Source organism: Canis lupus, chromosome 31 (assembly GCF_003254725.2).
Source record: "Canis lupus dingo isolate Sandy chromosome 31, ASM325472v2, whole genome shotgun sequence".
In the NCBI taxonomy this organism is placed as follows: Eukaryota; Metazoa; Chordata; class Mammalia; order Carnivora; family Canidae; genus Canis; species Canis lupus.
In genome coordinates, this window is record NC_064273.1 from 38,006,952 (window position 1) to 38,033,901 (window position 26,950).

The 26,950-nt window shown below is 65.8% G+C and overlaps 2 protein-coding genes and 1 pseudogene across 12 annotated transcripts in view; 2 read left to right on the forward strand and 1 right to left on the reverse strand.

Annotated features, from left to right (window-relative positions):
* Nucleotides 1–533: 533 nt before the first annotated feature.
* Nucleotides 534–10,124, reverse strand: CFAP410 (cilia and flagella associated protein 410). 6 transcript variants are annotated; one of them, XM_049104597.1, is made up of 9 exons: nucleotides 9,941–10,081; nucleotides 9,015–9,152; nucleotides 8,151–8,169; nucleotides 6,713–6,759; nucleotides 5,798–5,929; nucleotides 4,288–4,517; nucleotides 3,321–3,594; nucleotides 3,013–3,103; nucleotides 534–1,016 (listed from the first exon to the last, which is right to left on the reverse strand). In XM_049104597.1, exons 4-9 carry the CDS (start codon nucleotides 6,739–6,741, stop codon nucleotides 885–887), a joined length of 888 nt encoding a protein of 295 aa, XP_048960554.1. In that variant the 5' UTR covers nucleotides 6,742–6,759; nucleotides 8,151–8,169; nucleotides 9,015–9,152; nucleotides 9,941–10,081; the 3' UTR covers nucleotides 534–884. The 6 variants fall into 6 exon arrangements, with proteins under 6 accessions (XP_048960554.1, XP_048960552.1, XP_048960553.1 ...); XM_049104595.1 differs by lacking the exon at nucleotides 9,015–9,152 and having other exon boundaries at nucleotides 9,941–10,124; XM_049104596.1 differs by lacking the exon at nucleotides 9,015–9,152 and having other exon boundaries at nucleotides 3,321–3,489; nucleotides 9,941–10,123.
* Nucleotides 10,125–10,779: 655 nt separating this feature from the next.
* On the forward strand, nucleotides 10,780–12,358 carry LOC125754143 (uncharacterized; annotated as a pseudogene).
* Nucleotides 12,359–20,349: 7,991 nt separating this feature from the next.
* Nucleotides 20,350–26,950, forward strand: part of TRPM2 (transient receptor potential cation channel subfamily M member 2) — a 47,793-nt gene continuing 41,192 nt past the window's right edge. Inside the window, exons 1-4 of one of the 6 annotated variants that reach the window (XM_025462143.3) lie at nucleotides 20,350–20,368; nucleotides 20,463–20,566; nucleotides 25,205–25,463; nucleotides 26,117–26,205. In XM_025462143.3, the coding sequence (XP_025317928.3) occupies nucleotides 25,368–25,463; nucleotides 26,117–26,205 (185 nt within the window). In that variant the 5' untranslated portion in view covers nucleotides 20,350–20,368; nucleotides 20,463–20,566; nucleotides 25,205–25,367. Of the gene's footprint in view, nucleotides 20,369–20,462; nucleotides 20,567–21,474; nucleotides 21,624–22,256; nucleotides 22,345–25,204; nucleotides 25,464–26,116; nucleotides 26,206–26,950 lie in introns of those variants that run through there. The other 5 variants (XM_049104575.1, XM_049104574.1, XM_035709213.2 and 2 more) reach the window with 5 other exon arrangements.

The following is a 26,950-nucleotide window of genomic DNA, read 5'->3' on the forward strand; positions in this document are numbered from 1 at the left end:
GACACCCCAGAGGAACCCCCTGCCCCGCAGCCCCGGCAAGGCTGGACAAGCTGGAGACCGGCTCCCTGAGCGCAGCCCACGTTCAACGGGCACGCCGCCCCCGCGCGGTCGCCCATCTGGGTCCTTGCGCACAGTAGGCAGCACCCCCTCGCTCGCACAGAGACGGACACATTCAGAGATCTGGGTGCCCCCCAGCTGGAGTGGGGCGGAGGGAACCAGGAAGATCGCCTGGCTGCTCCCGGCCAGGGAGGCACCCCCGCTGTGGGGGCGCCCCCCCCCACCCCCCGGCCTGAGCCTCTCCCCGCGGGAGCACGCACCTCAGGTGCCATCTCTGGGTGCCCCCCTGGCGCCCGCCCGTTGCCTCTCCCACGGTGGCACCCAGATCCTGCCCCAGGCCTCCCCTGCCCCGGCCCCGTGGCAGTTGGTGGGCCTGGTGACACGAAGCCACTCTAAGGACAGATCATTCTGGACGCCGGCCGCGGGCAGAGTCTAACCTACAACTGGGGCCAAGAACCGACAGGGGCAACACGAGCTCCGGGTCAGACTCTGGGAAAACATTTATTAGGGACGGTGGTGGCGCTGCCACGGCGGGAAGCGCCAAGCCCAGGTGGGCCCCCGTGCAGGCTGGCGTGCACCTGCGCCCTCGGGAGGGCACCCAGCACGGGGCCCGCTGCCCCTCCTGCTCCGCCAGGGCGCCATCCACACCGTCCACACCGAGGGCGTGGCCTTCCCGGCGGCCCTGAGCCTCTTGGGACACAGACCACAGGCTGGGACTCAGCGGGGTCCGGCGGAGGCCGTGGCTGTATTGGTGACCCGGCACCTCCCAGGGGCTGGGGCACGGGGTTGCGGGAGGAAGGCCTGGCAGCTCGGGGTGGCGCTGAGGGTCACTCCACGTCCTCTTGCTGCTCCTGCTTCTGCAAGGCCTGGAGCCGGCTGACCACAGTCTGGTGCACGGCCTCCAGCCCCTCGGCGTCCAGCTCCCGCAGCAGCAGCAGGATGGCGGTCAGCACGTTGTTCTGGGGGCACAGGGTCACCGGCTGAGGCCACCAGGCCAGCGGACCTGTACATCCGGGCGAGCGGCCCCCCAGGAAACCCCGGGAGAACACAGGGCAGAGGCTCCCCCACAGAGCTGCACTGCCCGCAGGGCCGGCCGAGGTCACCCAGCTGGGAGGGAAGGGGCGGAGCGGCCCGGGGCAGCGCTCAGCACCACGATCACAGACACGCGTGTGCTAGGCATGTGTTCATGGTTTCTATCTGCAGTGGAGCAAAGCAGCGTTTTGTACATGGGGGCCACTTGGGCTGGCTCTTATGAGGTGAGCTGGGGCACGTGGTGGCAAGGTGACATCTGCTCCGGGGGCCACAGGGAGTAGTGCCCCCGCCCACCCCTGGCACCCCTCGGGGGTCCTGCTCCATCCCCGCCCCTACAGCTCCCTGGCCTCCCTGGCCCTGTGCATCCTGCCATCGGGGCTTGCGGGACCTCCCGGGGGCGGACGGGGCCACAGGCCACGGGTCACGGGCAGAGTAGAGCCAGGGCCTTCCCTGCTGTCCCCGAAGTGGCTCTGGCTGCACAAGCAGGTCTGATGGTTTCAGTTTGCATTTATGGAAGGTACAGGGCTGGAGCAGTGTGCAAGCTCGGGGCTCTGCAGACGCTGGCCTGCCCCAGGGGCTCCTCCTGTGCTGGGTGGGGGGCGCTGTGTAACCTCGGGGCAGCCTCCGGGGCTCTGCAGACGCTGGCCTGCCCCGGGGGCTCCTCCTGTGCTGGGGGGGGGCCTGTGTAACCTCAGGGCACCCTCTGGGGCTCCTCCTGTGCTGGGGAGGCCCGTGTAACCTCGGGGCAGCCTCCGGGGCTCTGCAGACCCTGGCCTGCTCCGGGGGCTCCTCTGTGCTGGGTGGGGGCCTATGCACGGACCTTGCGGAGGATCTGCCCAGAATCGCCTCCGGCCTGCAGTCACGGCTGTCAGCAGCTCTGGGGGGACGATTCTCCCCTAGGGCAGGCTGGTCCCTCCCCGGGATGGGGCCTAAGTCCACCCCTCTGTGCCTTCCACAAGCCCTTCCAGGTCCTCAAGGGGGTGCTGGCAGCCCCCACCCCGATTGTGGAGCCCTTCCCATGTGAGCACCAGTCGGATGGCTCTGGGACTCCGCGGGGCTAGGAGAGCCAGGCAGTCGGGAGCAGGAGCTGGGGGGTCACGGACCTCCTCACAGACCCTGGCTGTGCTCACGCAGCCCCCCTCCCATGTGACTAGGAGGCAAAGTCCCCACTGGGCCAAGCTGACGGTGGTGACCCCGCTCTTCTGGCTGGTGACAGGCTCACACTCAGGACGTGAGCAATGCAGCTGATGAAGCCGGTGTTGCCGGGTGAGGAAGACACAGGGCAGCCGTTCTTCCCCAGTGAGAGGACACAAGGAAGAAATGGCCCCTGTCCTCCTGGGTGTGAGCCTGGATCAGAGCGCCAGCCCGTGACCAGGAGGAACAAGCCCCAGAACAAGCCAGAAGTTCACAGGCGGCAGACATGTGGAAAGGACCGGAGCCTTCGACGGAGCAGGCCCCCGTAGCCTACTTCTGAACCTGTTACTCCTTACAGGGACCCTGAGGAGCCACGGTGGCGCAGAACTGCCCCGCCAGGACAGGAGTGTCTGTCCCCCTGCAGGTGGGAGGCGTCCCCGCGAGCAGCGCACCTCTGCAGCTTTAGGTGCTGCCACAGCAACCTGCCCACCAGGGCTCGGCCTGCCGCTCGGCACGCCTGGTCCCACGTGCTGCCCGGAGCTGCCCGGAGCTGCCCGCAGGCTGGACGGGGGTCTCCTGTCCCTCTGGGGCTGCCCCTGCACACTGAAGCCAGCTCAGCTGCACACACACCCTCCGGCGTGTCACTTCCAGTGTAGCTCAGAGCCACTTCCACCCTTGGGGCCTGGCTCTGCAAGTCCCTGGGTGTCTCAGCCCGTGCACCCCCGTCCCCACGTTCTGGGCAGAGGGAGCTGGTGGCCGCCTCAGCCGGTGCTGTCCCATCATGCTCACCCTGTTCTTGCGACTGCTCACGGCTTCCCTGTGCGAGAAGGAAGGGAAGCGGTCCCGGGAAGGGGACTTCAGGCCGAGCTGGCCCTGGACGCTGCAGGAAGGACAGGGACTGAGGATGTGAGCAGGCCAGCTGCCCCGTCCCCGCCGCACGGCGGCTTGGCTGGCCACGGCCACGGCCACCTGGCCTTCCCCCGGGAGACTGCAGTGCTGGGTCAGGGGTGCCCCACGCCCGCCGGCCCACTTCACCCGCCCCATCGCCAGGCTGCTGCAGCCCCAGGGGCAGGCCCGTTGCCCCCGCCACCAGGCACCTTGTCTCCTCGCCATAGCTCAGCGTGTCCTGCTGGGTGTCAGCAGCGGCGTCCACGGTGCTCAGGGCGTAGGACATCTCGGGCTGGCCGCTCCCCGTGCCCTCTCCACCGGGGGCCGTGACCTCCTCTCCCTCCATCAACGCGCGGGACAGCTCCTCCTCGGTCACGGCTTCAGAGTGAAGCGGGCGGAGCTGCAGCATCAGAGTGGACGCGCCCCCACAGAAGCCCCCCGGACTGCGGCTCGCCACCACGGCCACGCCGGGCACAGTCTGCTCTAGACAAGCGGGGTCCGTCGGTCCACCCTGCCGGCCAGCTCCTGGAGAGCGGCCGGGTCCTGCCTGTCACCGCCCCACCCTGGTACCGGCTGGACGTGAATCTCAAGTTCAGCACTTGCTCCAGACAAGCGTCCGTGAAGAGACAAATTATAGGCAAAGGAACAGACCACACGGCCCACGGTCTGCTGCACTCCCGCGTGGACGGAGGTCCCTGAGCTAACCTACGCGGCAGCTGTCTACCTGGGGGGAAAGTGTGCGTGTGTGGAGGGTCAGGGCCCAGCACGGTGGTGCCAGGGGCCTCCGAATGCAGGCCCTGGAGGACAGGTGGGGAAGGAGCGATCAGCGCCGCGGGGAGGCACCCGCCGGCCTCCAGCAGGGACGCTGCCAGCCCAGCCGGACCCTCTCACGGGCTCCCCGGGGCTCCAGGCAAGTGTTCTGAGCAGGGAAGGAGCAGAAGAAACGACAGCAGCAGGCGGGTGGAGGGTGACGAGGCCCCCGCGATCCTGCGCCCGCCTGGGCTGCCCCGGGTGATCCCTCCCCACTCACACTTGTGAATCGAGGGGCAGCAGCCTGGGGGACGCCCCCCGAGGAGCCCACAGGGAGGGGGCACCTGCTGGCTCCTGGAAGGTGCTGGAAGGGCAGAGGAGAGGAAGGGACTCCCCGTCGGGCTGTGGGGCGCAGCAGGCACCTACTCTGGTTGTCCAGCTTCTGCAGGTGCGGCAGGTTGCGCAGGACGGTCATGCGGTAGCGGTGGGGGTCGGTGCCGCAGCAGGGGTTCTCCGCCAGCCACAGCACGCGCAGGCGCGGCAGGCCCTTCAGGTAGAAGAGCTCCGCCAGGCTGGGGATGCGGTTCTTCCGCAGGTAGAGCTCGCTCAGCTGCTGGCACTGGCTCACGGGCTCCAGGGAGGAGACGCTGTTGACGCTGCAGGGGGACAGCACGGTCGGCGCCCCGCTCGCGGAGGGCGTACCCCCCCCCCCACTGAGCCCCTCGTGTCAACTGCAAACACCAGGACGGAGCCCACCTGCCCTCTCCTGGGAAGGGGGTCAGAGCCGGACGGCAGGAGTCAAGGTCGACAAAGACCCCGGGCCAAGGACAAACCGTGAGGACGGGAAGTCCCCGAAGTGGACACGTGAGCAGCAGCGAGCAAGGCCCCGGCCTCCTGCTTGGTCCAGGCCTCACGGAGTCAACGGGGAGGGGGGGGCTCACCCTCCCTCACAGGACGTCTCTGCGCCCCACAGCCGGCGGCGGCCAGAAAAACCCACAGCAAACACGAGCAAGCCCCAGGCTGCAAGAACCGAGCCCCGACTTCCCAAGCCCGAGCCCCAGGAGGGGACGAAGTACGTGCGCTTCAGTTTTGCTCCTCGGACTTGTGAACACGTCGGAGACGGAATCGTGTGGGCTCCAGGCTGAGACCCCGCAGGCCTCCGCGGACACGAGCAGAAACTCTCCCAGCTCCACAGGAGCAGAGGGCAGGTGCCTGGAGGGGTGAGCAGGCCGGGAGCACCCTCCACGGCTGCGGGGACGCTGCTGCTCCCTGCATGGTGGGCTGCGGCCAAGCCCACCTAGAACATTCTCTGCTGGGGGCTGCATTTGTCTGGCAGCCGCAGCACCGCAGTGGGCCCCCCACTTGTTAAAGGAGTTGCCGGTGGGGAGCGGGGCGCTCGGCTTCACTGAGAGCCAGGTCTGCGGCTGACGCCACGGTGCCCAGAGCAGGACTTCGGCTTCGCCATCTGAGGAAGCCGTCCCAGGCACAGGCCGGGGCGCCACGTGAACATCTGAACCCGCACCCCAGCCTGCCATCCTCCTGCTGGACCACGGGGCTAACCGTGCTTGCCCCCCCAGATTCATACCCTGAAACCTAACGGCCAAGGTGACGGGGTTCGGGAGCCCTCATGGAAGAGCCCCCGGAGCTCCCGTGCCCGTCCCGCACACGCAGACCCAGCAGAAGGGCTGTCCGTGAACCAGGACGCGGGTCCCCCCGACACGGCAAATGCCACCTTCATCTCAGACGCGCAGCTCAGGGGCTGAGACCCAACGTCTGTTGTCCACGGGCCGCCCGGTGTGCGGGACTGTTACGGCAGCCTCAGCACGAGGCTCCGAGACCAAAGGGACGGGACTGCACCCCAGTGAAGGACGGGCATCCCGCGTTCACGCAGCGGTTTACACTCGGGTTCCTACGCAGCCACGCGGGCACCGGGCACCTGAGCTCGGCCAACACCCCCGGGCCTTCCGTCCGTCCTCTGAGCCACGAGCCTGAGTGACGCTGCAGCTCAGGAGGGCCGGCGACGTGCCCCACGTCACTCGGGCGGGCAGGGCCAGGGTTCGGGGCTCGCCTGTTTTCAGGAATGAAAGGCAATCCGTTTAATCGTCAGGGAAGGCTTTCTGGGTGTGGGCTCAGGTCTCCACTTCATCGATAATCCTAGCAAGTCAGCGACACAACGACATGGTGCACGCATGCTCGCTAAGCGCTCCAGTTTTCTGCCGGCACCCAGTCCTCGCTGCCCCACAGGGCAGGTGCCGGTACTATGTCCATGTTACAAATAGGGAAACTGAGGCCCAGAGATCTGAGCCTTGCCCAAGGTGTGAGAGCCGGCATCTGGCAAGCGGTGGGAATCCCCGGCTCCCTCCCTGGGTCCCGAGCGGGCAGGAGGGAGTTCAGGGGCAGAGGACGATGCTCCCCGCCTACCCCCAACCCTCCAAAGCGCCCAGCTGCCAGAAATCCCATCGGCAGCGTCTGGTTCATCCCCGGTTTGCCTGAGATGCCAATGCCTCCAGAGGGGCAGCTACCGTCGAGGGACCGCGTGGGGCAGAGACCAGCAGAGCTCCTGGCGGCGCCAGAACCGGAGGGCAGAGAACGGCGGGGGCGCTGGGGGCAGACGCGGCCGCCTTGACGGGGCTGCTCATGTGGGGGCTGCACCCACGATTGCAGCGAGGGTGGGCCGGGACACAGCAGGGCGAGCTCGAGGGGGTCGGCCAGGGACCCGTCCGCGCGGGCAGGCAGAGCTCGCAGGAGCCCCCCCAGACACACTCTTATCGGGGGTTTTCAGGTGACCTAAGGGGATCTGAACATCCCCCTTTTCTCTGAGCCCCGTGACTCAGCACAGCGGGCGCAGTACCTGAGGGTGATCACTTCCAGGCTGGGCATCTCCCGGCAGATGGAGACCTAGGGAGGGAAGGAAGCAGGTGGGGCACGGCCGGGCGCTCCTGCGAGCCCAGCGCAGACACGAGTGGCGCCCTGGTGGGCCCCGCCCTCACGGCCCAGGCCGAGCGCCCTCGCCTCAGTGGGGCTGCACGGGACACGGGGCCGCGGGCTCTGCACCAGACTCCGCACGCTGCATCTGCTCGGGCTCCCTCAACCCCGGGGACACGCGCTCGCTCTGGGATGTCGTAACAGCATCGCCGCCACCAAACGCTGCCCGAAGCCCTGCCCTTCGGTGCCCTCAGAAGACATCACTTAAGGGGACCTCTGTGGCCCCTCCGCTGGACCGAGAACCTTTCTTTTGCCATCTCTGAGACACAGGGAGGGCTTGGCCAACGGAGCGGGGCCGAAAGGGAGACAGGATTGGGACTGGCTCTCATTACCGTGTTAACAGCATCAACTCAGGGGAAAGAGCAACGGGTGCTCGGCTTGGCCCAGGATGGCCTCCAACTGTGTGGCCGACGGGTGGTACAGGGTCTGCCACACGCCAGCACCGGGCCACACGAGGCCCTTGACCCCAACAGGCTCACGGGCTGCTCGGATGCATCGCACGCACCATGGACTTGTTTTCTGTATGGTGGTAATTTTGTTTTTTAGGATTGTTTTCGGCAGCTGGATATGCTGCATTTCAGCGGTAGCGTGAGGTGGAATCAGCGTTCCTGGATAGCCCAGGGTCTCAGCTGCATTTCTGACTTTGTTTTCAAGTGAAGGTTTAGTTCAAGTTAGAAAAGTAGGAAAGAAAGAAAAGATGTATGACCTTTTCTTACATGGTATGATCCCTGTGTTAAGTCAGGGACGCTCATTCTCAGAGAGAAAGGGGAAGAAATCTGTTCACAGACTCTCAGCTCAGCTCGGGGTGCTGTTCCCCGACCCCCACTCTGGGCCCCATCCTTTCCTGCCATGGCCTGGGGGGTGGGGAGCACAACACTGGATCCCATTAAGAGCAGAAGCTGAGGTGAGCAACGTCCTCGGTGACACGCAGCTCAGGAACCCGAGGAAAAGGCCTCCCAGCAGAGTGCACGTCTCCTGTGAGCAACGCAGGCCCCCCGCATCCCTCCCCAGCCGACTTGGGATCCGCTCCCTGAGACCTGGGATGTGAAGCCTTTCATCAGCGGGAGAATTCTTAAAGGAACGTCAAAATAAACCAGGACGCATGAAATAGCTTTTTCATTAGTCATCCCACATTACGAAAATCGTGAAACAATTAGCGAAAAGTTATACTAAATAAACACAAAGTACCAGATTTGGGGTTGAACTGAGTGCATGCAGTTCAGCAAATTTAACGGTCCTCTTGGGGGACAGGATTCCACTTTTGGGACCAGAGAGCATTTGGAGATGCTCCGCATAATACTTACGTCTGTGAGGCGGCTGCCCCTGGGGAAAGAAAAGACACATGTACTTTAATTTTGTGAAAGTTGAGAAAAAAAAAATTAGAAACAGAAATCCCAAAAATTAATGACAGATGCCTATAAACTGAAATCCTACGATGTCAACGACAGGGTCAGGGCCAGCCTAGCCCGTCCCGAGGACTGACAAACGTGTCAAACACCGCTGCGTGGTTGTTTCCAACAAAAGTCTCTGTGCTCGGTGCTTGAGGGGTGCTTCTCAGACTGAGGAGCAGCAGGGCCACTCCACTTGGAGGACACAAAGATGCACTGACTCTCCGGGCTGGGGCAAGGCTGGACAATGTCCCCCACTGATGCAGTGAACAAGCAAGTCCTTGTCAGGGGCCACGTCCAACGGCTGAACAGGCAGCTCTCGAAACAAAGGCTGGAAAGCCTCAAGCAGGCCCTTGTCTCTCCCTGCTCAGACGCAGCCTGGCCACCTCATGCCAAACAGAAGGGCCTTACGGGAACAAGTGACAGGGCCGAGCTCCCTGCAGTCAACGTGCCGACGCGGCCTGGGAGGACGTCCTAGGAGGAGGGCTGAGCTCCCCATGGCCCACCTCCTCCGACGCATCTACAGGGCTTGCTCTGAGCCCCCAGGGAACACCTGCAGATCCTCCCGGAGTTCCTGAAGTCCTCCCCTGGCCCAGCCAGACGTGGCCACCCCACCTGTGCACCTGCACTGACCCCACAGCTCCTCCATCCAGTCCTGTCTCCTCCCAGAGCGGGGCTCCTGGGGACAGCACCTCCCCAACAGGACTCAGTTACAGAAACGTCTACCGCCTGGTTACTCTGGACTCAGCCTCTACTTCCCCACTGGACGGTGTTAGTCACCTCCATCCTCCTGCTTGGGAGATTTGGCTCCCTACGGCTGGCCATGTCCGACTCAGGCCCTTCCGGAAGGAGCTATCCAGGAGGCCGATGGGGAGACCTCAGCGGTTTCCAGCAAAGGGAGCAGTTTGGAGCCTGTGTCTGAAACACCACCACCCAGAGGCGTAACAATTCCGGAATGATCTGTGGCAGTGGCCCCCAGGCTTGTGGCTGCACCTGCTCCCCTCCACCCCGACTCTGGTGGCTCCTCCACAGGTGCTCCCTGCTCCCCGGCTGGAACAGAGGTGTGGGGGGCCTCTTGGTCCAGGTCCCCTCCTCCTGGGCCTGCTCCTCCTGAGTGCCCTCTCCTCCCTGGTCCCCTCCTCCCGGGTCCCCCCTCCTCCCGGCCCCTCTCCACCCGTCCCCTCTCCTCCCGGGTCCTTTCTCCTCCCGGGTCCCCTCCTCCCAGGTCCTCCCCTCCCGTCCCCTCTCCCCCCCCCCCCCCGGGGTCCCCTCTCCTCCCAGGTCCCCTCCTCCCTGGTCCCCTCTCCTCCCTGGTCCCCTCCTCCCGGGTCCCCTCTCCTCCCAGGTCCTCCCCTCCCGTTCCCTCTCCTCCCAGGTCCCCTCTCCTCCCTGGTCCCCTCCTCCCGGGTCCCCCCTCCTCCCGGCCCCTCTCCACCTGGCCCCTCTCCACCTGTCCTCTCTCCTCCCGGGTCCTCTCTCCTCCCGGGTCCTCTCTCCTCCCGGGTCCCCTCCTCCCAGGTCCTCCCCTCCCGTCCCCTCTCCCCCCGGGTCCCCCGCCCTCCCGGGTCCCCTCCCCTCCCGGGTCCCCCCTCCTCCCGGGTCCTCTCTCCCCCCGGGTCCCCCCCCCTCCCGTCCCCTCTCCTCCCGGGACCCCGGTGCTGCGCGGGGGGAACCGTGCGAGGACGACCCCGGCCCCGGACACCCACCAGCAGTTGAGCTTCCGGACGCTGTGCAGCTCCGAGGCCTTGGCCCGGGACAGGACCATCTTCCGAGTCAGCTTCATGGCGCAGGGCCGCCCGGGACCCCGACCCGCCCCGAAGGCCCCGACCGCAGCCCGCTGGCCGGGTGGAGCTCCGCGCCGTGGCGGCCCGTCTCCAGGGGGCGGAGCCAGCGTCGCCAGGGGCGTGTCCCGCGAGCCCATTGGTCTCCCCGCGAGGAGGCGGGGCGGCGCGAGCGCAGTGAGGCCGCCGGGAGCGATGGCCCCGCCCCGGCCGCCCTAGCCCCGCCCCCCGGGCTGCGCGCCTAGTACTGCGCATGTGCGGTGAGGGGGGGCCCGGGTGACGCAGTTCTGCTGCGACCCGGGGAGGACCCGACCGACCCACCAGCCCTACCAGCACCTGCTCCTTAGAGCCCCCCAGCCCCCAACCCTCGGTCCTTAGAGCCTTCGAGCCCCCAGCCTCTGGTCCTTAGAGCCCCCCATCCCCCAGCCTCTGGTCCTTAGAGCCCCCCATCCCCTGCTCCTTAGAGCCCCCCATCCCCCAGCCTCTGGGCCTTAGAGCCCCCCAGCCCCCAGCCCCCAGCCCCTGCTCCTTAGAGCCCCCCAGCCCCCAGCCCCTGCTCCTTAGAGCCCCCCATCCCCCAGCCTCTGGTCCTTAGAGCCCCCCATCCCCCAGCTCCCAACCCTCGGTCCTTAGAGCCCCCGATCCCCCAGCCGCTGCTCCTTAGAGCCCCCCATCCCCCAGCCCCTGCTCCTTAGAGCCCTCCAGCCCCCAACCCCTGCTCCTTAGAGCCCCCCAGCCCCCAACCCCTGCTCCTTAGAGCCCCCCAGCCCCCAGCCCCTGCTCCTTAGAGCCCTCCAGCCCCCAGCCCCTGCTCCTTAGAGCCCTCCAGCCCCCAGCCCCTGCTCCTTAGAGCCCCCCATCCCCCAGCCTCTGGTCCTTAGAGCCCCCCATCCCCCAGCTCCCAACCCTCGGTCCTTAGAGCCCCCCATCCCCCAGCTCCCAACCCCTGCTCCTTAGAGCCCCCCAGCCCCCAGCCCCTGCTCCTTAGAGCCCCCCATCCCCCAGCCCCTGCTCCTTAGAGCCCCCCAGCCCCCAACCCCTGCTCCTTAGAGCCCCCCAGCCCCCAGCCCCTGCTCCTTAGAGCCCTCCAGCCCCCAGCCCCTGCTCCTTAGAGCCCTCCAGCCCCCAGCCCCTGCTCCTTAGAGCCCCCCAGCCCCTGCTCCTTAGAGCCCCCCAGCCCCCAGCCCCTGCTCCTTAGAGCTCTCCAGCCCCCAGCCCCTGCTCCTTAGAGCCCCCCATAACCCAGCCTCTGGTCCTTAGAGCCCCCCATCCCCCAGCTCCCAACCCTCGGTCCTTAGAGCCCCCCATCCCCCAGCCGCTGCTCCTTAGAGCCCCCCATCCCCCAGCCCCTGCTCCTTAGAGCCCCCCATCCCCCAGCCCCTGCTCCTTAGAGCCCCCCAGCCCCCAACCCTCGGTCCTTAGAGCCTTCGAGCCCCCAGCCTCTGGTCCTTAGAGCCCCCCATCCCCCAGCCTCTGGTCCTTAGAGCCCCCCATCCCCTGCTCCTTAGAGCCCCCCATCCCCCAGCCTCTGGGCCTTAGAGCCCCCCAGCCCCTGCTCTTAGAGCCCCCCATCCCCCAGCCCCTGCTCCTTAGAGCCCCCCATCCCCCAGCCCCTGCTCCTTAGAGCCCCCCATCCACCAGCCCCTGTCCTTAGAGCCCTCCAGCCCCCAGCCCCTGCTCCTTAGAGCCCTCCAGGTCCAGCCCCTGCTCCTTAGAGCCCCCCATCCCCCAGCCTCTGGTCCTTAGAGCCCCCCATCCCCCAGCCCCTGCTCCTTAGAGCCCCCCATCCCCCAGCCCCTGCTCCTTAGAGCCCTCCAGCCCCCAGCCCCTGCTCCTTAGAGCCCCCCATCCCCCAGCCCCTGGTCCTTAGAGCCCCCCAGCCCCCAGCCCCTGCTCCTTAGAGCCCCCCAGCCCCCAGCCCCTGCTCCTTAGAGCCCCCCATCCCCCAGCCCCTGGTCCTTAGAGCCCCCCAGCCCCCAACCCTCGGTCCTTAGAGCCCCCCATCCACCAGCCCCTGCTCCTTAGAGCCCCCCATCCCCCAGCCCCTGCTCCTTAGAGCCCCCCATCCCCCAGCCCCTGCTCCTTAGAGCCCTCCAGCCCCCAGCCCCTGCTCCTTAGAGCCCTCCAGCCCCCAGCCCCTGCTCCTTAGAGCCCCCCAGCCCCCAACCCCTGCTCCTTAGAGCCCTCCAGCCCCCAGCCCCTGCTCCTTAGAGCCCCCCATCCCCCAGCCTCTGGTCCTTAGAGCCCCCCATCCCCCAGCCCGTGCTCCTTAGAGCCCCCCATCCCCCAGCCCCTGCTCCTTAGAGCCCCCCAGCCCCCAGCCCCTGCTCCTTAGAGCCCCCCAGCCCCCAGCCCCTGCTCCTTAGAGCCCTCCAGCCCCCAGCCCCTGCTCCTTAGAGCCCCCCAGCCTCTGGTCCTTAGAGCCCCCCATCCCCCAGCTCCCAACCCTCGGTCCTTAGAGCCCCCCATCCCCCAGCCCCTGCTCCTTAGAGCCCCCCATCCCCCAGCCCCTGCTCCTTAGAGCCCCCCATTCCCCAGCCCCTGCTCCTTAGAGCCCTCCAGCCCCCAGCCCCTGCTCCTTAGAGCCCCCCAGCCCCCAACCCCTGCTCCTTAGAGCCCTCCAGCCCCCAGCCCCTGCTCCTTAGAGCCCCCCATCCCCCAGCCTCTGGTCCTTAGAGCCCCCCATCCCCCAGCCTGTGCTCCTTAGAGCCCCCCATCCCCCAGCCCCTGCTCCTTAGAGCCCCCCAGCCCCCAGCCCCTGCTCCTTAGAGCCCCCCAGCCCCCAGCCCCTGCTCCTTAGAGCCCTCCAGCCCCCAGCCCCTGCTCCTTAGAGCCCCCCAGCCTCTGGTCCTTAGAGCCCCCCATCCCCCAGCTCCCAACCCTCGGTCCTTAGAGCCCCCCATCCCCCAGCCCCTGCTCCTTAGAGCCCCCCATCCCCCAGCCCCTGCTCCTTAGAGCCCCCCATTCCCCAGCCCCTGCTCCTTAGAGCCCCCCATCCCCCAGCCCCTGCTCCTTAGAGCCCCCCATCCCCCAGCCCCTGCTCCTTACCCCCCATCCCCCGGCCCCTGGTCCTTAGAGCCCCCCATCCCCCAGCCCCTGCTCCTTAGAGCCCCCCAGCCCCCAGCCCCTGCTCCTTAGAGCCCCCCAGCCCCCAGCCCCTGCTCCTTAGAGCCCCCCAGCCCCCAACCCCTGCTCCTTAGAGCCCTCCAGCCCCCGGCCCCTGCTCCTTAGAGCCCCCCATCCCCCAGCCCCTGCTCCTTAGAGCCCTCCAACCCCAGCCCCTGCTCCTTAGAGCCCCCCATCCCCCAGCTCCTGCTCCTTAGATCCCTCGAGCCCCCAGCCCCCAACCCTCGGTCCTTAGAGCCTTCGAGCCCCCAGCCTCTGGTCCTTAGCGGCCCCCAGCCCCCAACCCTCGGTCCTTAGAGCCCCCCATCCCCCAGCCTCTGGTCCTTAGAGCCCCCCATCCCCCAGCCCCTGGTCCTTAGAGCCCCCCATCCCCCAGCCCCTGCTCCTTAGAGCCCTCCAGCCCCCAGCCCCTGCTCCTTAGAGCCCTCCAGCCCCCAGCCCCTGCTCCTTAGAGCTCCCCATCCCCCAGCCTCTGGTCCTTAGAGCCCCCCATCCCCCAGCCCCTGCTCCTTAGAGCCCCCCAGCCCCCAGCCCCTGCTCCTTAGAGCCCCCCAGCCCCCAGCCCCTGCTCCTTAGAGCCCCCCAGCCCCTGCTCCTTAGAGCCCCCCATCCCCCAGCCCCTGCTCCTTAGAGCCCTCCAGCCCCCAGCCCCTGCTCCTTAGAGCCCTCGAGCCCCCAGCCTCTGGTCCTTAGAGCCCCCCAGCCCCCAACCCTCGGTCCTTAGAGCCCCCCAGCCCCCGGTCCTTAGAGCCCTCCAGCCCCCTGCCCCTGGTCCTTACAGCCCCCCATCCCCCAGCCCCTGCTCCTTAGAGCCCTCGAGCCCCCAGCCTCTGGTCCTTAGCACCCCCCAGCCCCCAACCCTTGGTCCTTAGAGGCCCCCAGCCTCCAGCCCCTGATCCTTAGAGCCCCCAGCCTCCAATCCTTCAAGCCCCCAACCCTTTAGTCCCCAGCCCCCGATCCTTCGGGGCTCCAAGCCCCCAGCTCTTGAGGCCCCAGGTCCCTGATCGCTCGAGCCCCCAACCCTGTGGCACCCAGTCCCCGAGCCCCCCATTCTGGAGCACCTGAGTTTGGAGCATCGAGGTGACAGTTTCTTGCGTCTTCTGAATCACTGTGATTTAAACCGTTGGAATAGGAAACCAGGGAGAGTCCTAGGGCGGTGGATCCCCACCACCCATGTGAGCACTTAAGGGAAGGGGGCCTTTCGAGTATGAAGCTCGTAGAAATCACAGGTTAGCAGGGGTCAGGATCCGTCGACCTGCGTTTGGCATCTCAGAGCTGGTGGAGGTGACGAGACCGCATTGAGTCGTCCTGCTCTGAGACGTCCTCTCCTCGAGGACCCTGTCCTGCCCTGGCCTGGCCGGCCGGTCTCCGCCAAGCCTGCTGGCTCACCCCCACCCTGATGTGCGGTCACCCCCGTTACCTGATTACGTTCTGCATCCCACAAGTAGGACCTGGTCTTGGCCTGCCCTCCCCGTGAGCAGCAGCCCCCGGAGACATCTCAGCACGTTTTCACCCGCTGGTCTCCCCGCTCTGCTCCTTGGCCACGAAGCCACCTGTCCTCTCTCCCCTGTTGCAGTAAACTTGAATAAAGCCTCCCTTATGTGTTACGAGGTGGCAGGATAATTGTTCCTTGAACAGAGGTCAGGCGGGTTGCTTTCCCCGAGCGCTGCAGCGACATGGGAAGCCCAGGGCCCCCGGGATTGGAGGAGGACGTGCTGGGACAAGGGCCCCGTGGAGCGGCCGCGGGAGAGAGCAGATCTGTGCTACGGGGTCCCCCGCCCCACCCCCCACCCCGCCACTTGTGTTACGTCGGCGTGGGGATTCTTCAAAGAGGAAAGCCTTCTCCTAGTAGTTTTACAGTTGCTGCCGCTTGGGGTTGTGTCCTTGTGCTGGATTTTGCGGGGCCACGGGGTGCCACAGGTGGTTCATAGGTCAGATCCTTGTCCCGAGCTCTCCCCCCAAAATGGAGCGTGAGCCTCCTCAGGCAACAGAGAGGGAGAAGTCTCCCACCAGACACGGGCGTAGCAGCAGCCCCGGGACGTGTCCAGGTCTCCGGGCAGGACCCCGCGTCTCATGCTGGAATCCTGCAGTCGCAGAAAGGCCAGGTTCGGTCGAGGGCTGCAGGGGCACTGCAGGAGCTCCGGGAGGCGGGAACGGGGGAGGGCGCTCAGGTGAGTCGTGCAGGAGCAGGGCGGGGCGGGGCGCAGAGGCCTTCCTGAGCCTTCAAGCAGGCAGAGGACGATGAACCAATGGGCCCGCCTGCGAGAGGTGCAGTCCCTGGAGCCCAGCGTCCCTGCGGGTGGCAGGAAGCCTCCAGGGTCCCGGGCGCGGGACCTTGCGGAGGGCTTCTGGCCGTCCCAACTTGGGAGCCACGTCAGGTGACAGGGACGAAGCACGGGCTGCCGGGAGCTGTGAAGAGCGGGCTGGGCCAACAGGTGGCGGCAGAAGCATCCAGAGAGTCTGCCCCAGGTGTGGATAAGGGCGCCGCTGGTGGACTGAAGCAAACGTCTGCAGAAATTGGTTCTGGGGAGGACTGAGCAGGCGTGTGACAGGCGCTGTATGTCGTGGCTGCCGGCGAGGGGGCTCCCGGGGTTGCCGGCCCCGCTTGACCCCACCTGGCTGGGCCGTCCCGACCGCCTTCTCGCAGGACAAAGGGACCGGTCCAGGTGGGGCGTGCGCCGTGCCAGGTAGGGCGGTGGCGCAGACCCCAGCTCTCGGCCGCAGGGCCGCGCCTGGAGGGTTCTCTGTAGGTGACAGGGGTGACGGGATAAGGAGCGGGGTGGCCCTGCAGGTCTGCCTGGAGTGGGTGGAGGCCTCAGGCTCTGGGTGTGCGGGTTTCCCTGCACCAGTCACTGGGGACAGGAGCCACTGGTCCCCAAGTCCAGGCCGCCTGGGGCTCTGGCAGGAGAGATCTCCTCTCAGCTGCGGGAGCGTGAGGCCCAGCCGCTGTCAGGCACCCACGCAGGGGGAAGGGGAGACAGGTGAGCTCTCTAGCCTCCGGGGCCTCCCTCGCAGCCTCTGCCCCTCAGGAGGGGGCTGGGGTGCCGACCAGGTGAAGGCCCCGGTGACTCAGGTGACAGTCGTAAGGTGAGGGATCCTTGCCTGGAGAGTAGAAATGTGGTCTGGGTTGTGTCGCTGTGCGTTCCCAGGATCCCCCTCCCCATGTCGCTCTGGGCAGGATTTGACCCCAAGACAAGCTCACGAGCCTTTGGGAAGGTGGAAGAGGAGCAGTGAAGGGCGTCCCCGGCAGAGATGGGGAGAGGTGGACACAGAAGGGGGGGCTTGTGGGCACAGGGCCCTCCCCGCGAGGCGTGTCCTCCGCCCCGACAGCGGCCCTGCCCGCCACCAGCACCCTCGTAGCCAACTCCCGGGGGGGCTCTGAAGAGGCCGGGCTTTCCACGGAGAGCGTGCCCAGGCCCCGCCGCCCTGCAGCTCCCTCCCGCGCCCCCTCCCCGCCCCGCCTGCATTTCCCCAGCTCCCCCTGGATTTCCCCGTCCCTAGCTCCCTGCACCCGGTGTGAAGGGCCGTGCGTTTCAGATTTCACCACACTGGTGCCCTTTTGCTTCCCGGAGTGAACACCGACTCACAAATGCAGCACAGACTTGCTGAGACCAGGAATGAGGGCGCCTGGGGGGCTCGGTGGTTGGCGTCCGCCTTGGCCTAGGCCTAGGGCACCTCCCCAGGGGTGACCTCGGGGTCCCGGGATCGAGTCCCATGTCGGGGTCCCCCCAGGAAGCCTGCTTCTCCCTCTACCGTGTCTCTGTCTCTCTCTGTGTGTCTCTCATGAATAAATAAATAAAATCATAAAAAAAAAACCTGAAATGAAACACTGGTTCATGCATCGGAGAAGCCTAGGGGAGTGGGTTCGCTGCCGGGGCCCAGTCTCTCCCGCCCTCCGGGATGCTGTTACCCTCCAGGCCTGCGCCCTGCTGCTCCAGTGCAGCAGAAAGCAAGCTTCTCCCCAGTGACTCAGGTGCGTGTTGGGGGATTGGCCTGACATCGCCCTACATGCCACCCCGAATCCAACGCTGCGGCTGGCTCTGCAAGGCCTGGACTGCGGGCCAGAGCCACCTGCCCGAGGTGGGTGATGGGAGGGAGCGGAAGGACATGACCCAGAGAAACATCCAAGAAAAAACGAACCCGCTGCTTCGGGCGGGTGTTGCCATGGGCCAGGTGACGGCCCCAGCATGTCGCGCCTTCGGCTGGCCACCACATCCCCTCCTCGTGTCCCTGCACACACTTCCTTATTCGGGGGGAAATTCCCCGCTCGGGGATCCCTCCGGGGCTCTGCTCACAGGATTGCCACGTGGCGGGTGCCCTGGGTCTCATGGTGGCTCCGGCTGCAAGAGGCCCGTCTCCTTCCCCCACCCTCCTTCTGTCTGGTTCCAGCCCAGGTGAGCCATGAGCTTCACTTCGGCCTGCACCCCGTCCCAGACCCGAGGGGCTCCCCCAGAACTCATGCGAGCTGCCTTTCCGCCCCACGCCTAGGGCGCCTCCTGCTTGGGGCTCTTGGAAGCACTGGGTGGGGGTGTGCAGGGGGGAAGGGAGCAGCTTCCTATAGCCAGGAGGGCTCCGGGGGCTGGCAAGTGTGGTCAGTGCCCTGCCTGGGGCCCGGGCCCGGGTGCGGTGCTGGGGACGGCCCTTCTGCAGCAGGGGCGACAGGGACCCAGGGGAGGAGGCTGCTCTCCTCTCCGCGCTCTCGGGGGGCCTGTCCCACATGGGCAGGGACAGAGGTGCCAGACGGGGCCCCAGAGAAGGAGGTGCTGGGTGCGGAGGGAGGACCTCCTCCTGGCGTGAGCTCGGCTCCTCCCGTGGCGTTCCTGCTGCATCCCTGGGGGGATGACCTCGTCCGGGGCTTGCCTGCCCTCCTCCTGCCCGCTTCTCTTTCGGGGACTCGCCCCCTCTGTGTTTCAGCCGCTCTGCCTCCCGACTGCTCTCAGCTGAGAGCCTCGTGCCCCAGGGCGTGGCCGCCTGGCCTATAGTGGGGGGCACAAAGGCAGGCGCCTGTGGCTCAGGAGCTGGGCCTGCTGGCAACGGTGTCCTCACCACGCAGGGCCTGGGCAATGACTCGGACCTGCCCAGCCTCTGCCCTCCCCTCCCCCTGCCCTCCAGCCACCCACACCCTGGGCTCCACCATTGAATCTTCCCAACTGTATCGGTTACCTGTGACTGCGTAACAAACAGCCCCGCACATTGCAGCCCACGACAATACCCACTCATGTCTCACCGTTCCTGGGGGGTGGGACTCTGGGAGCCGTCGGGCTGGTGGCCCAGATGGAGACCACACACCCTGGCAGCCCTCAAAGGGACAGGACTGTGGTGCCCTCCCGCAGAATGGACACATTCTGGGCCTGGGCCTGCCTTTCCTGCGTGAGGGGCCTCAGCCAGCACCGCGGTCTGACCTGCCGCCCAGGGTCCCGGATAACGTGTCTGGCCAGGGGACCTGCTTCCCAGCCAGAAGGCCCTCTGTGGTCTGGCCCCTGCGCTGGCCTCCCCCAGTCTCCTGCCACCACTGGCCTGGCCCACTCTGCTGGCCCTGGTGGCTGTCCTATTGTCCCCCAAACTCACAGACTTGAGTTCACCTCAGGGCCTTTGCACCTGCTCTTCCCTGAGGTCGACCTGCATTACTGTGCAGCCCCTGCCCTGCTGAGCTCCTCAGCATTTACGAAACACAACCTGAAGTTGTTGATGCCCTTCTCCCCGTGGAGCCCTGGCCCCTGAACAGGTTCTGGGCCTGGTAAGGCTTCCGGAAGTGCCTGGGGGTGGGCTGACCCAGATGACTGCTGGGTCTGCAGGAGCCCGGGGGTCCTTGGGATGCTCCTTAGTTTCCCTGAGCCTCAAATCCCTCAGCAGGGAATGGGCACAAGCCTCCCTTTCACACTGTGAGGACGGCAGATGGGCGTGCGGAGCGGGTGTGGTGCTTGGCAAGGAGCACGCACGCTGAGTGAACCAACCTCCCTGCTGGAGGGTGACCCCGGCTGGCGCCGCTGGAGCTCCGGAAGGCCAGGCTGCAGGTGTGTCCCAATCCCCGTGGCAAACCACGGAACACGCTTGCAGACAGGAGAGCAGCCACCTGTGTTCCTCTCATGCAGTGACCTGGGAGCTCGTCTCCAGCTCCCGTCCCCATCCCGCTGTGGCCCTTGGGTGGGTCACCTCTGGCGCCTGTCCCCATCCCGCTCTGGCTCTCAGGCGGGCCTGCAGGGTCGGGATCCAGCCGCTCCGAGCTGCCAGGTGCTGAGGGTCGGCCCGCGCACCGTGCCGCTCCCACCGGACCCACACAGCTGCTGGGCTGGTCTTTCTGAGCCGTTCTGGAATGCAGCCAACAGACACGAAGAGAGGAGGGAAACAGCCGTGTCCCTAGCACGAAGCCCGCCCCTCTCGGCGCTTTCTCTAGACGGGGGTCTGCAAACACGGCCGCTGCCTGTTTTTGTAAATGGAGTAATAGGTTTTATTGGCACATGGCCTCGCCCACCCGTTTACCTGCGGCCAGGGGTGCTTTCCGGCGGCAGGGCACAGGTGAGCAGTCAGGAGAGATCCTGGGCCTCGTCGGAGGCCCCGAGTATTTGCCACGTGGCCCCACAGAGGAAGTTTGCAGCCCCTGCCCCGCCCCCAGCCGAGTTCTCTGTCCTGGGCCCCCTGGGGCCCCCGGGCCCCCCAGGAGCCAGCAGCCCAGCCTCACTGCTCCGTCTATTACTCATGACCAGAGCGTGCTGGTGCCAAGCGGTCACACTGGTCTCTTTTCCAGGGACTGCGGTTTTCTTGTTTGCTGTTAGGGCTTTTTATCTCGGGCATGTTGTCCATGTCGGGGGCGGGAAGAGTCCTCGGCTCACATTTCCTTTATCTGGATTCGAAATAACTCGCCATCCAAATCAGTACTTGCTGTGTTCCTGCTTTACGGTCAAATGCTTTTTTATTTTTATGGGAAGGATGTTTCCTAAGTGCTTTTGCAATGGCGTCCTGGCCGATGGAACGTGGCCTTCTTGTGAAACATGCGGTTTTTTTTTTTTTTTAAGAAGGGAAGGAGCCACGTGGGGACAGCAGGGGCACAGATGTCAGGTCAACAGCCTGCTTCACTGACTACTTCCCCTTAACCGGCGTTCCCTCAGAGGCCTCGGATACTTGGAAGCCGGAGCCCGCCGGCCCGCGCAGCGCCGGGGTTATTACTGTGCCATGAAATATTAACACACGCACCGTATCTTGTCAGTGAGATGGCTCCGAGGCCCAGAGGTACCCCAGGGAAGGAGGGCGGGCCGAGGGTCGGGACACCGCTGCCGCCTCCGCTTCCTCTGCCCGCTAACTAGGGCCTCGGTCCCCTCTCCAGGGCGCTGGCAGCTGCAGTGAGCCAACCCCGCGGCAGGCACCTGCCCAACACCTGGGCTGCCGGACTAGGGATGCGGCGCTGACAGGTGGGCTTGCCCCGCGCAGGTGAGTCTCTTGTAGCAGCAGAGCTCCCCCTCCCGCCTGCCCCCTCTTCGCCTCCACAGGGCTCACTGCTTTGGGGCAGGGCTCCAGCCTCCTCTGGGCCTATCAAAGTGTCTGGAGAAATCCATCAAGCACTGCCCTATACGAGGGGCTCTGATGGGTCCTCACACCTTCCTCGAGCTGCAGAGACCTCCAGAGGGTGGGACGGTGAGACAGGGGTCCTGTGGACCCATGGCACGGTGGCTGGCTCCTTCGTGGAGAGGCAGGGGCAGAGAAGGCGGGGGGCAGTTCCAGGGGAGGATGTTGTGGGCAGAAATCTGGACGCTAGGTCGGCACGCCCGGGGGAGGAAACCAGGGGGTGGCCGGTCAGCCAGGAGTCAGCTGGGAGCCCCGGCCCCGGTCAGAGAGGCACAGGACCCAGGGGGTGGCCGTGGGGCGCTGTGGGCTGGTGGCTGGGAAGGCGAAGGCGAGGGCAGTGGCCTTTGTGAAGTTGGAGCACTGTGGGGGGAGGGGTTCGGACCTTCAGGAAGGCTGCGGTCGCTGTTTGTGGAGGGGGAGGGGATGCAGAATCCTCCGCTGTTTCCTGCAGGGTGGAGTGCAGGCACCTGCCGGGCCAGCACCTGGCCAGCACCTGGTGCAGAGGAGGTGTGGGTCAGTCTCTCCGACTCCTCCGGCCCCGGCCCTGCCTTTCTGGGAGTGTCTCAGGCTTTGGGTCCCGGGGGAGGTCTCGAGGCCTCCTGGGGTCTCCTGCCCCCCCCCCACCCGGCCCCCTCCCCACCCTCGGGCGCTTGAGGAGACTCGAGCCCTCCCAAGGGGAGCCGCTACGAGGAGCCGGGCTAGGGGTGTCCTGGAGGCGGGAGCCCGCAGGCTGCCTTGGGGCCAGTGACGCAGAGCGGCGGGCGGGACCGCGCAGCTCAGCTCCCAGAGATGCGGCGGCCCCGCAGGGCACCGGCTCCTGCGCAGCCGGTGGGGGACCGGGCTGCAGGGCCTCTCCGGGCAGGGGTGCCCCTCCCCGCCTGCGGACGCAGCGCACCGGCACCCGGCGCGGGCGCGGACACAGGTGGCAGGGCTGGTGCGGGCGGGTGGGAGAGTGTGCAGGGTGGGGGTGAGGGGGCATCCCAGGTCCAAGGGCGCTACAGGGACGCTGGCACAGCAGCAAGGCTGGGGGGCGGGCGCCGCGGGGGCGCAGGGCGGGGTGCGAGCTCCGGGGTAGTGGTGCGGGCCAGGGCGCTGGCTGCAGGCGGGGTGTGGGGTGCGGGGACCCAGGCTGCAGGCGGGGTGCGGGGCTCAGGGACCCAGGCTGCAGGCAGGGTGCAGGGTGCGGGGACCCAGGCTGCAGGCAGGGTGCAGGGTGCGGGGACCCAGGCTGCAGGTGGGGTGCAGGGTGTGGGGACCCAGGTTGCAGGCGGGGTGCAGGGTGCAGGGACCCAGGCTGCAGGCGGGGTGCGGGGTGCGGGGACCCAGGCTGCAGGCAGGGTGCGGGGTGTGGGGACCCAGGTTGCAGGCCAAGTGCGGGGACCCAGGCTGCAGGCGGGGTGCAGGGTGCGGGGACCCAGGCTGCAGGTGGGGTGCGGGGTGCCGCAAGGCCGGGAGCAGTCTGTCAGGGGTGTCTGGCAGGCACCTGGGGAGACAGGGAATTTGGTCCTTCTGGGACTGAAGCTCAGGCCGCAACTCCTCCCCCCCTCCCCCGCAGACCACAGCGCTTCAGCCCCTCACCCAGTGTATGGCTATTTATAGTCTTGACAGTGTTTTCACGGCCTGGATTTCAGAGGATGCCTGAGGTGGGGAGCTGCAGGGAGCAGGTGCCCGGTAGGAGAAGCAGAGGGGCGGGTAGGCGGGACCCCTGGCCAGGGCGCCCTGGGGTAGCCTCACCTGTGAGGTCTGGGGGGGGCTTGGGCTGGGGGCGAGGGGGCCCTACCTTTGCATGCTGCCCCGTCTGGGCCCAGGTGGCCCTGGTCAGACACGTCCTCTACTTTTCATTGTGTTTGGGCTCGGGGTCTATTCCCAAGGCCGCGGCACCGACTTTCAGCGGGTGCCCCCTGGGCTGCGGGAGCCCCAGGATGGATGAGGGGTGCCTCCTGGTGCAAAAGCCCCCGCGTGGCCCCTCCCGGGCACCCACGCTCATTTCCTGTGGCCCCTTAGTGCCCGTCTCCTCCCGAGGACTGCGCCAAGCAGCGCTCAGGTTTGGGCCCCCACCCCATGGGGGCCTTGCCCCGCTCGGCCACTGGTCGGCTCTATGGCAACGCATTCCTGCCAGGTGGCCTCTGCCAAACGACATTTATAGATGTGCATTTTTTTTTGTATTATAGAAACATAGAGCTATACTGATTTCACGTATTTATTATAATTAGGGTTTATACCATTATCTACTACTTTTTTTTTTTCATTATCTATTACTTTTTAAGTCCATTGGTTGTGTTTTGGGTTTTTTTTCTTACCCGTTAAATAAACATTTCTGAACATACAGCAAAGCGGAAGGAATTTTACAGTGAAACCTGGATGTTTGCTTTGTGTACCCGTATGTGCAGGCTCGCCTGCTGGCACATTCTGTGTTTTTATGTATCTGAGTGCCTGTCTTCTTGGAAGTCATTTAGTTTCAAAGTGTTCTTTTTTTTTTTTCAAAAAAAGATTTTATTTATTTATTCATGAGAGACACACAGAGAGAGGCAGAGACACAGGCCGAGGGAGAAGCAGACTCCATGCAGGGAGCCCGATGCAGGACTCAATCCGGGGACCCCGGGGTCACGCCCTGGGCCGAAGGCAGATGCTCCACCACTGAGCCCCCCGGGTGCCCCAGTTTCTAAGTGTCCTTAACACACACCTATGCTATTGCATGTGGAGAACTAGAGCTACGAGCCAGGGTGACCGTATGTGCTCTTGGGGGGATGTGTGAAGAAGGGCAGTGATGGTCGGAATCAGGGGAGAACCTCACAGAAGGTTGGAGGGGGGACTTAATAAGGTCATGGTCAGCCCTGGGTTTCCAGACTCTTCCAGGGCCCAGACTGTGGGATGGGGAAGGGGAGGAGGGGACGGGTTGGGCCAGTGTCTCCAGCTGGGATTTGGGAAGGTCTGGTTGGGACCCCGATGGGGGTCTGACCAATGAGACCATGGAGGGGTATGCCCAAGAGCATCTTCGGGCGGGAGGCCTTTAAGGCCCCAGCCTGTGGTCTCAGCGCCCGCCCCCGTCCTGTCCTGGCGGTGGGAAGCCCCTCTGGTCCAGGTCCGTCTGCACACTGGCTGTCAGAGATTTCCCAGCCTCCTTTTTGTCTCCTGTCACTGGGAGCATTTCTCACTTAACTGCTTCCCTGGAAACTGATTGTGGGGACAGGGGAGCTCCCCGTAGGACAGCTGGTGGCCCTGGGAAGGCCACGCAGGTGTGGGGCACTGTCACCTCCGGGCGGGCTGCACCACAGGCAACGCCCGCTGTTGACAGCAGGTGTGTGCCAGGCGTTCGGGCTGCTGTCACCGCAGGCCCCGCCTCCGGAGGACAACAGTATTGTCATAGCCCTGGAGGCCCAAAGTCTGCGCTCAGGGCCCCTCTGGGTCGCCGACTCCTGTGTCCTCACAGTGGGGAAGGGGCGAGGGAGCTCCCTGGGGTCTCCTTCTTAAGGGCGCTCACCCCATCACCAGGGCTCCCCCTCCTGGCCCAATCACCCCAAAGGCCCCGCCCCTACTGCCATCACCTTGGGGGTCGGCTTCAGCGTGTGAGCTTCGGGAGAGCAGGTTCAGACCATAGCAGTCCACTCCTGGCCCCCACATTATGTCCTTCCCCCATGAGAGATGGGCTCACTCCATCCCAACAGCCTGAGTTTAAACTCATTCGAGCATCTACTCTAGGGTCGGAGTCCAAAGTCTCATGTGGTTCAGGGGTGGGGAGACCCCAGGCACGTTCATCCCAAGGCAGACCCCTCCCAGCTCTGAACCTGCCCGAACACAGTGCTGGGGCACAGGACAGACATTCCCATCCCGAAGGGGGAGCAGCTGGAAGGAAGGACGGGGTGATGGGGCTGCCTCTGGGGCCTTTACAGCGACCTGAGGGTGGGACCCAGGAAATTTAACAACAATCCCCTACCCCTGGACAAGCAGAGCAGGACTGATTCCATTTTGTGCTACACCTGCCACCTCCCGTATGGCCCCCACATAACCTGCTTATTGCTTAAGGCACTGCCGCACCCTAGTCAAGCCGCTGGGCACACCCTAATCGGAAATCGGCTCATAACCCTGCTTTGTGCCCGCCAAAACTGCGCGCCGATTCTGACCAAAGTAATAGGCCAGCTCAAATGGATACTATAGGGTAAGGTGTAATTCAATTGGCCACCTGCGTGTGGACCTACAGGACTGTGCAACTTTCTGTGTATCCCATTGGCTGCTGGCCCCTATAAAGCTGCTACACCTCTTAGTCTCGGGGTCCAAGTCCCTGCTCCGCTGTGTCGGGTGCACTTGGACCCACACGAGCTTGTAAATAAACCCTCGTGTGTTTGCATCGGTGTCGGCTCCTCGGTGGTTTCTTGGATTCGCAATCTTGGGCACAACACTGAGGTCGCTATCCTTGTGGACCGGCGTGCGGACAGGGCCCCCCAGGGAGACCCATGCTTGCTCCTCCCAGACACCTGCCTCGGTTCCCTCTCTGACCTGTTCCAGCTGCCCTCCATGGTGTCCTTCTGGAACCTTCAGCCTCGCGAGCGGGAGGACAGGCCGTCCTGAGGGAGGCAGGAGGCCGTGGAAGCTGGAGTGGGAGCAGCCCCCGACCCCAAGGAAAGCCGGCTCCAGGCAGGAGGAGGGCTTTGGGGTGCAGCCCAGGAGGATGGCTGACCTGGGCATGGTCTCCAATCTGCGACGCAGCAACAGCAGCCTCTGCAAGACCAGGAGGTTGCAGCACCTGTTTGGCAACAGTGCAAAGGTAGGTTCCAGGGGTCGGCGGAGTCGCAGGTGAGGCCAGGTGACCACCGGGGAGGGGTGTGTTGCCCGCCACACAGAGGCTCAGCAGAGCTGGGTGGGGGCCTGCAGAGAAGGCAATCGGCCGGGTCTGTCCCCTCCCAAGGGCAGCACGGCCCCAGCACGCTCTGGGTCTGGTTGGGAGGGCGCTGGGTAAGCCCTTCAGTCCAGTCCTGGCCGGGGCCAGACTCCCCCTGACGTCCCCGATTTGACTGGGAGGGCCCTGAGCGCCACCCGAGTCCTGGGCCAGATTCCCGAAGGCCCCAGGATGGGATGTCCTGAAGGCCACGTTTAACCTCCCCGGCCCCCGGTCAGGTGGGCAGGAGGGCGTCCAGCTTGCCGTCTCGCCTGGACGGAGGCAGGTGTCCAGACCCTTACGCGCCACACAGCTTTGTTCCCGAGCGTTGACAGAGGAACTGAAAGCTCCGGGATGCTCACGTGGGGCTCTGGGGAGAGCGACCCCCCGGGGCAGTTCCTCCGCGGGAACCCACACCTGACAGGTCGGCCAGGGCGCCTCCCTGTCCCCCAGCCTCCCCGAAGCCGGACGGGGAGCTCAGCGGCATCGGGGAGCACTGATGGGATTGCCCAGGGATCTCCAAGTGACCTTCTTACCCGCAGCAAGAAAATCTGAGCTCGTGGATCCCTGAGAACATCACGAAGAAGGAGTGCATGTACTTCGTGGAGAGCTCCAAACTGTCTGACGCCGGGTACGTGGCCTGGGGGCGTTCCCACGGCGCGGCCTCGGGTGCTGGGGCGTCTCCCCCACCCCGGGGCTTGCTGTGGGGGAGCAGCTTCGCCCCTCCTGCCGCAGAGCGGGAGCAGAGAGCGTAGGTGCGTCGCCAGCCGTTTGGCTCATTGCTCTGTGGACAGAGCGGGCGCCAGGGCCGGGGGCGGTTGGGGGGCGCAGGGAGAGCCCACAGCCGAGACTCCCTCCCGCGGGCAGCCCCCATGCTGCCGGACCTTTCACTCCGGGGCCACCGGCTCCCCAGCGGCGCCCTCCGTGGGTCGGGGGAGCCATGGGCGGCTTTGCAGGACCTCCCGGGAGGCGTGCATGCCCTTGGCGTTCCTCGCGGACGCATGGAGCCCGGCCGCGGGCGCACGTCCCATGCAGACACTGCCCATGGGCTGCTTCTACTCCCCCCTGCCACCTCCTGAACTCCTGTTGCCGGCGCTGCCTCTGCCGGGCAGCCCTCCCTGACTGCCCTGGGAGGTGACCTGTCCCTCCGCCGCGCTCCATATACCTGTCCTTTATACAGGCGGCTGCACCACGATTGTGTGGCTTTGTGGTGGCGGGGTCGCTTTCTCACTTCCCACCCTGGACACTCAGCACCCTGCTCGCGTGTGCCGAGTGACACGGGAGGAGCAGCCCGTGCGGGGAAGGTGGGGAGATGATGACGCAGAGCCAGGCAGCAGTGACCCCCAGCGACCATGCACTCCCGGGGTCCCGTGGCC

Excerpts from the sequence above, each read along its gene's own strand:
- CFAP410 (XM_049104595.1), bottom strand. The coding sequence starts at position 10,017 with ATGAAGCTGACTCGGAAGATGGTCCTGTCCCGGGCCAAGGCCTCGGAG. Across the intron at positions 5,930-6,712 it reads CTGGAAGTGATCACCCTCAG|GCGAGCCCCGAACCCTGGCC; the intron begins GTACTGCGCCCG and ends TCCTGAAAACAG. Across the intron at positions 3,104-3,320 it reads AGCTATGGCGAGGAGACAAG|CGTCCAGGGCCAGCTCGGCC; the intron begins GTGCCTGGTGGC and ends TCCTTCCTGCAG.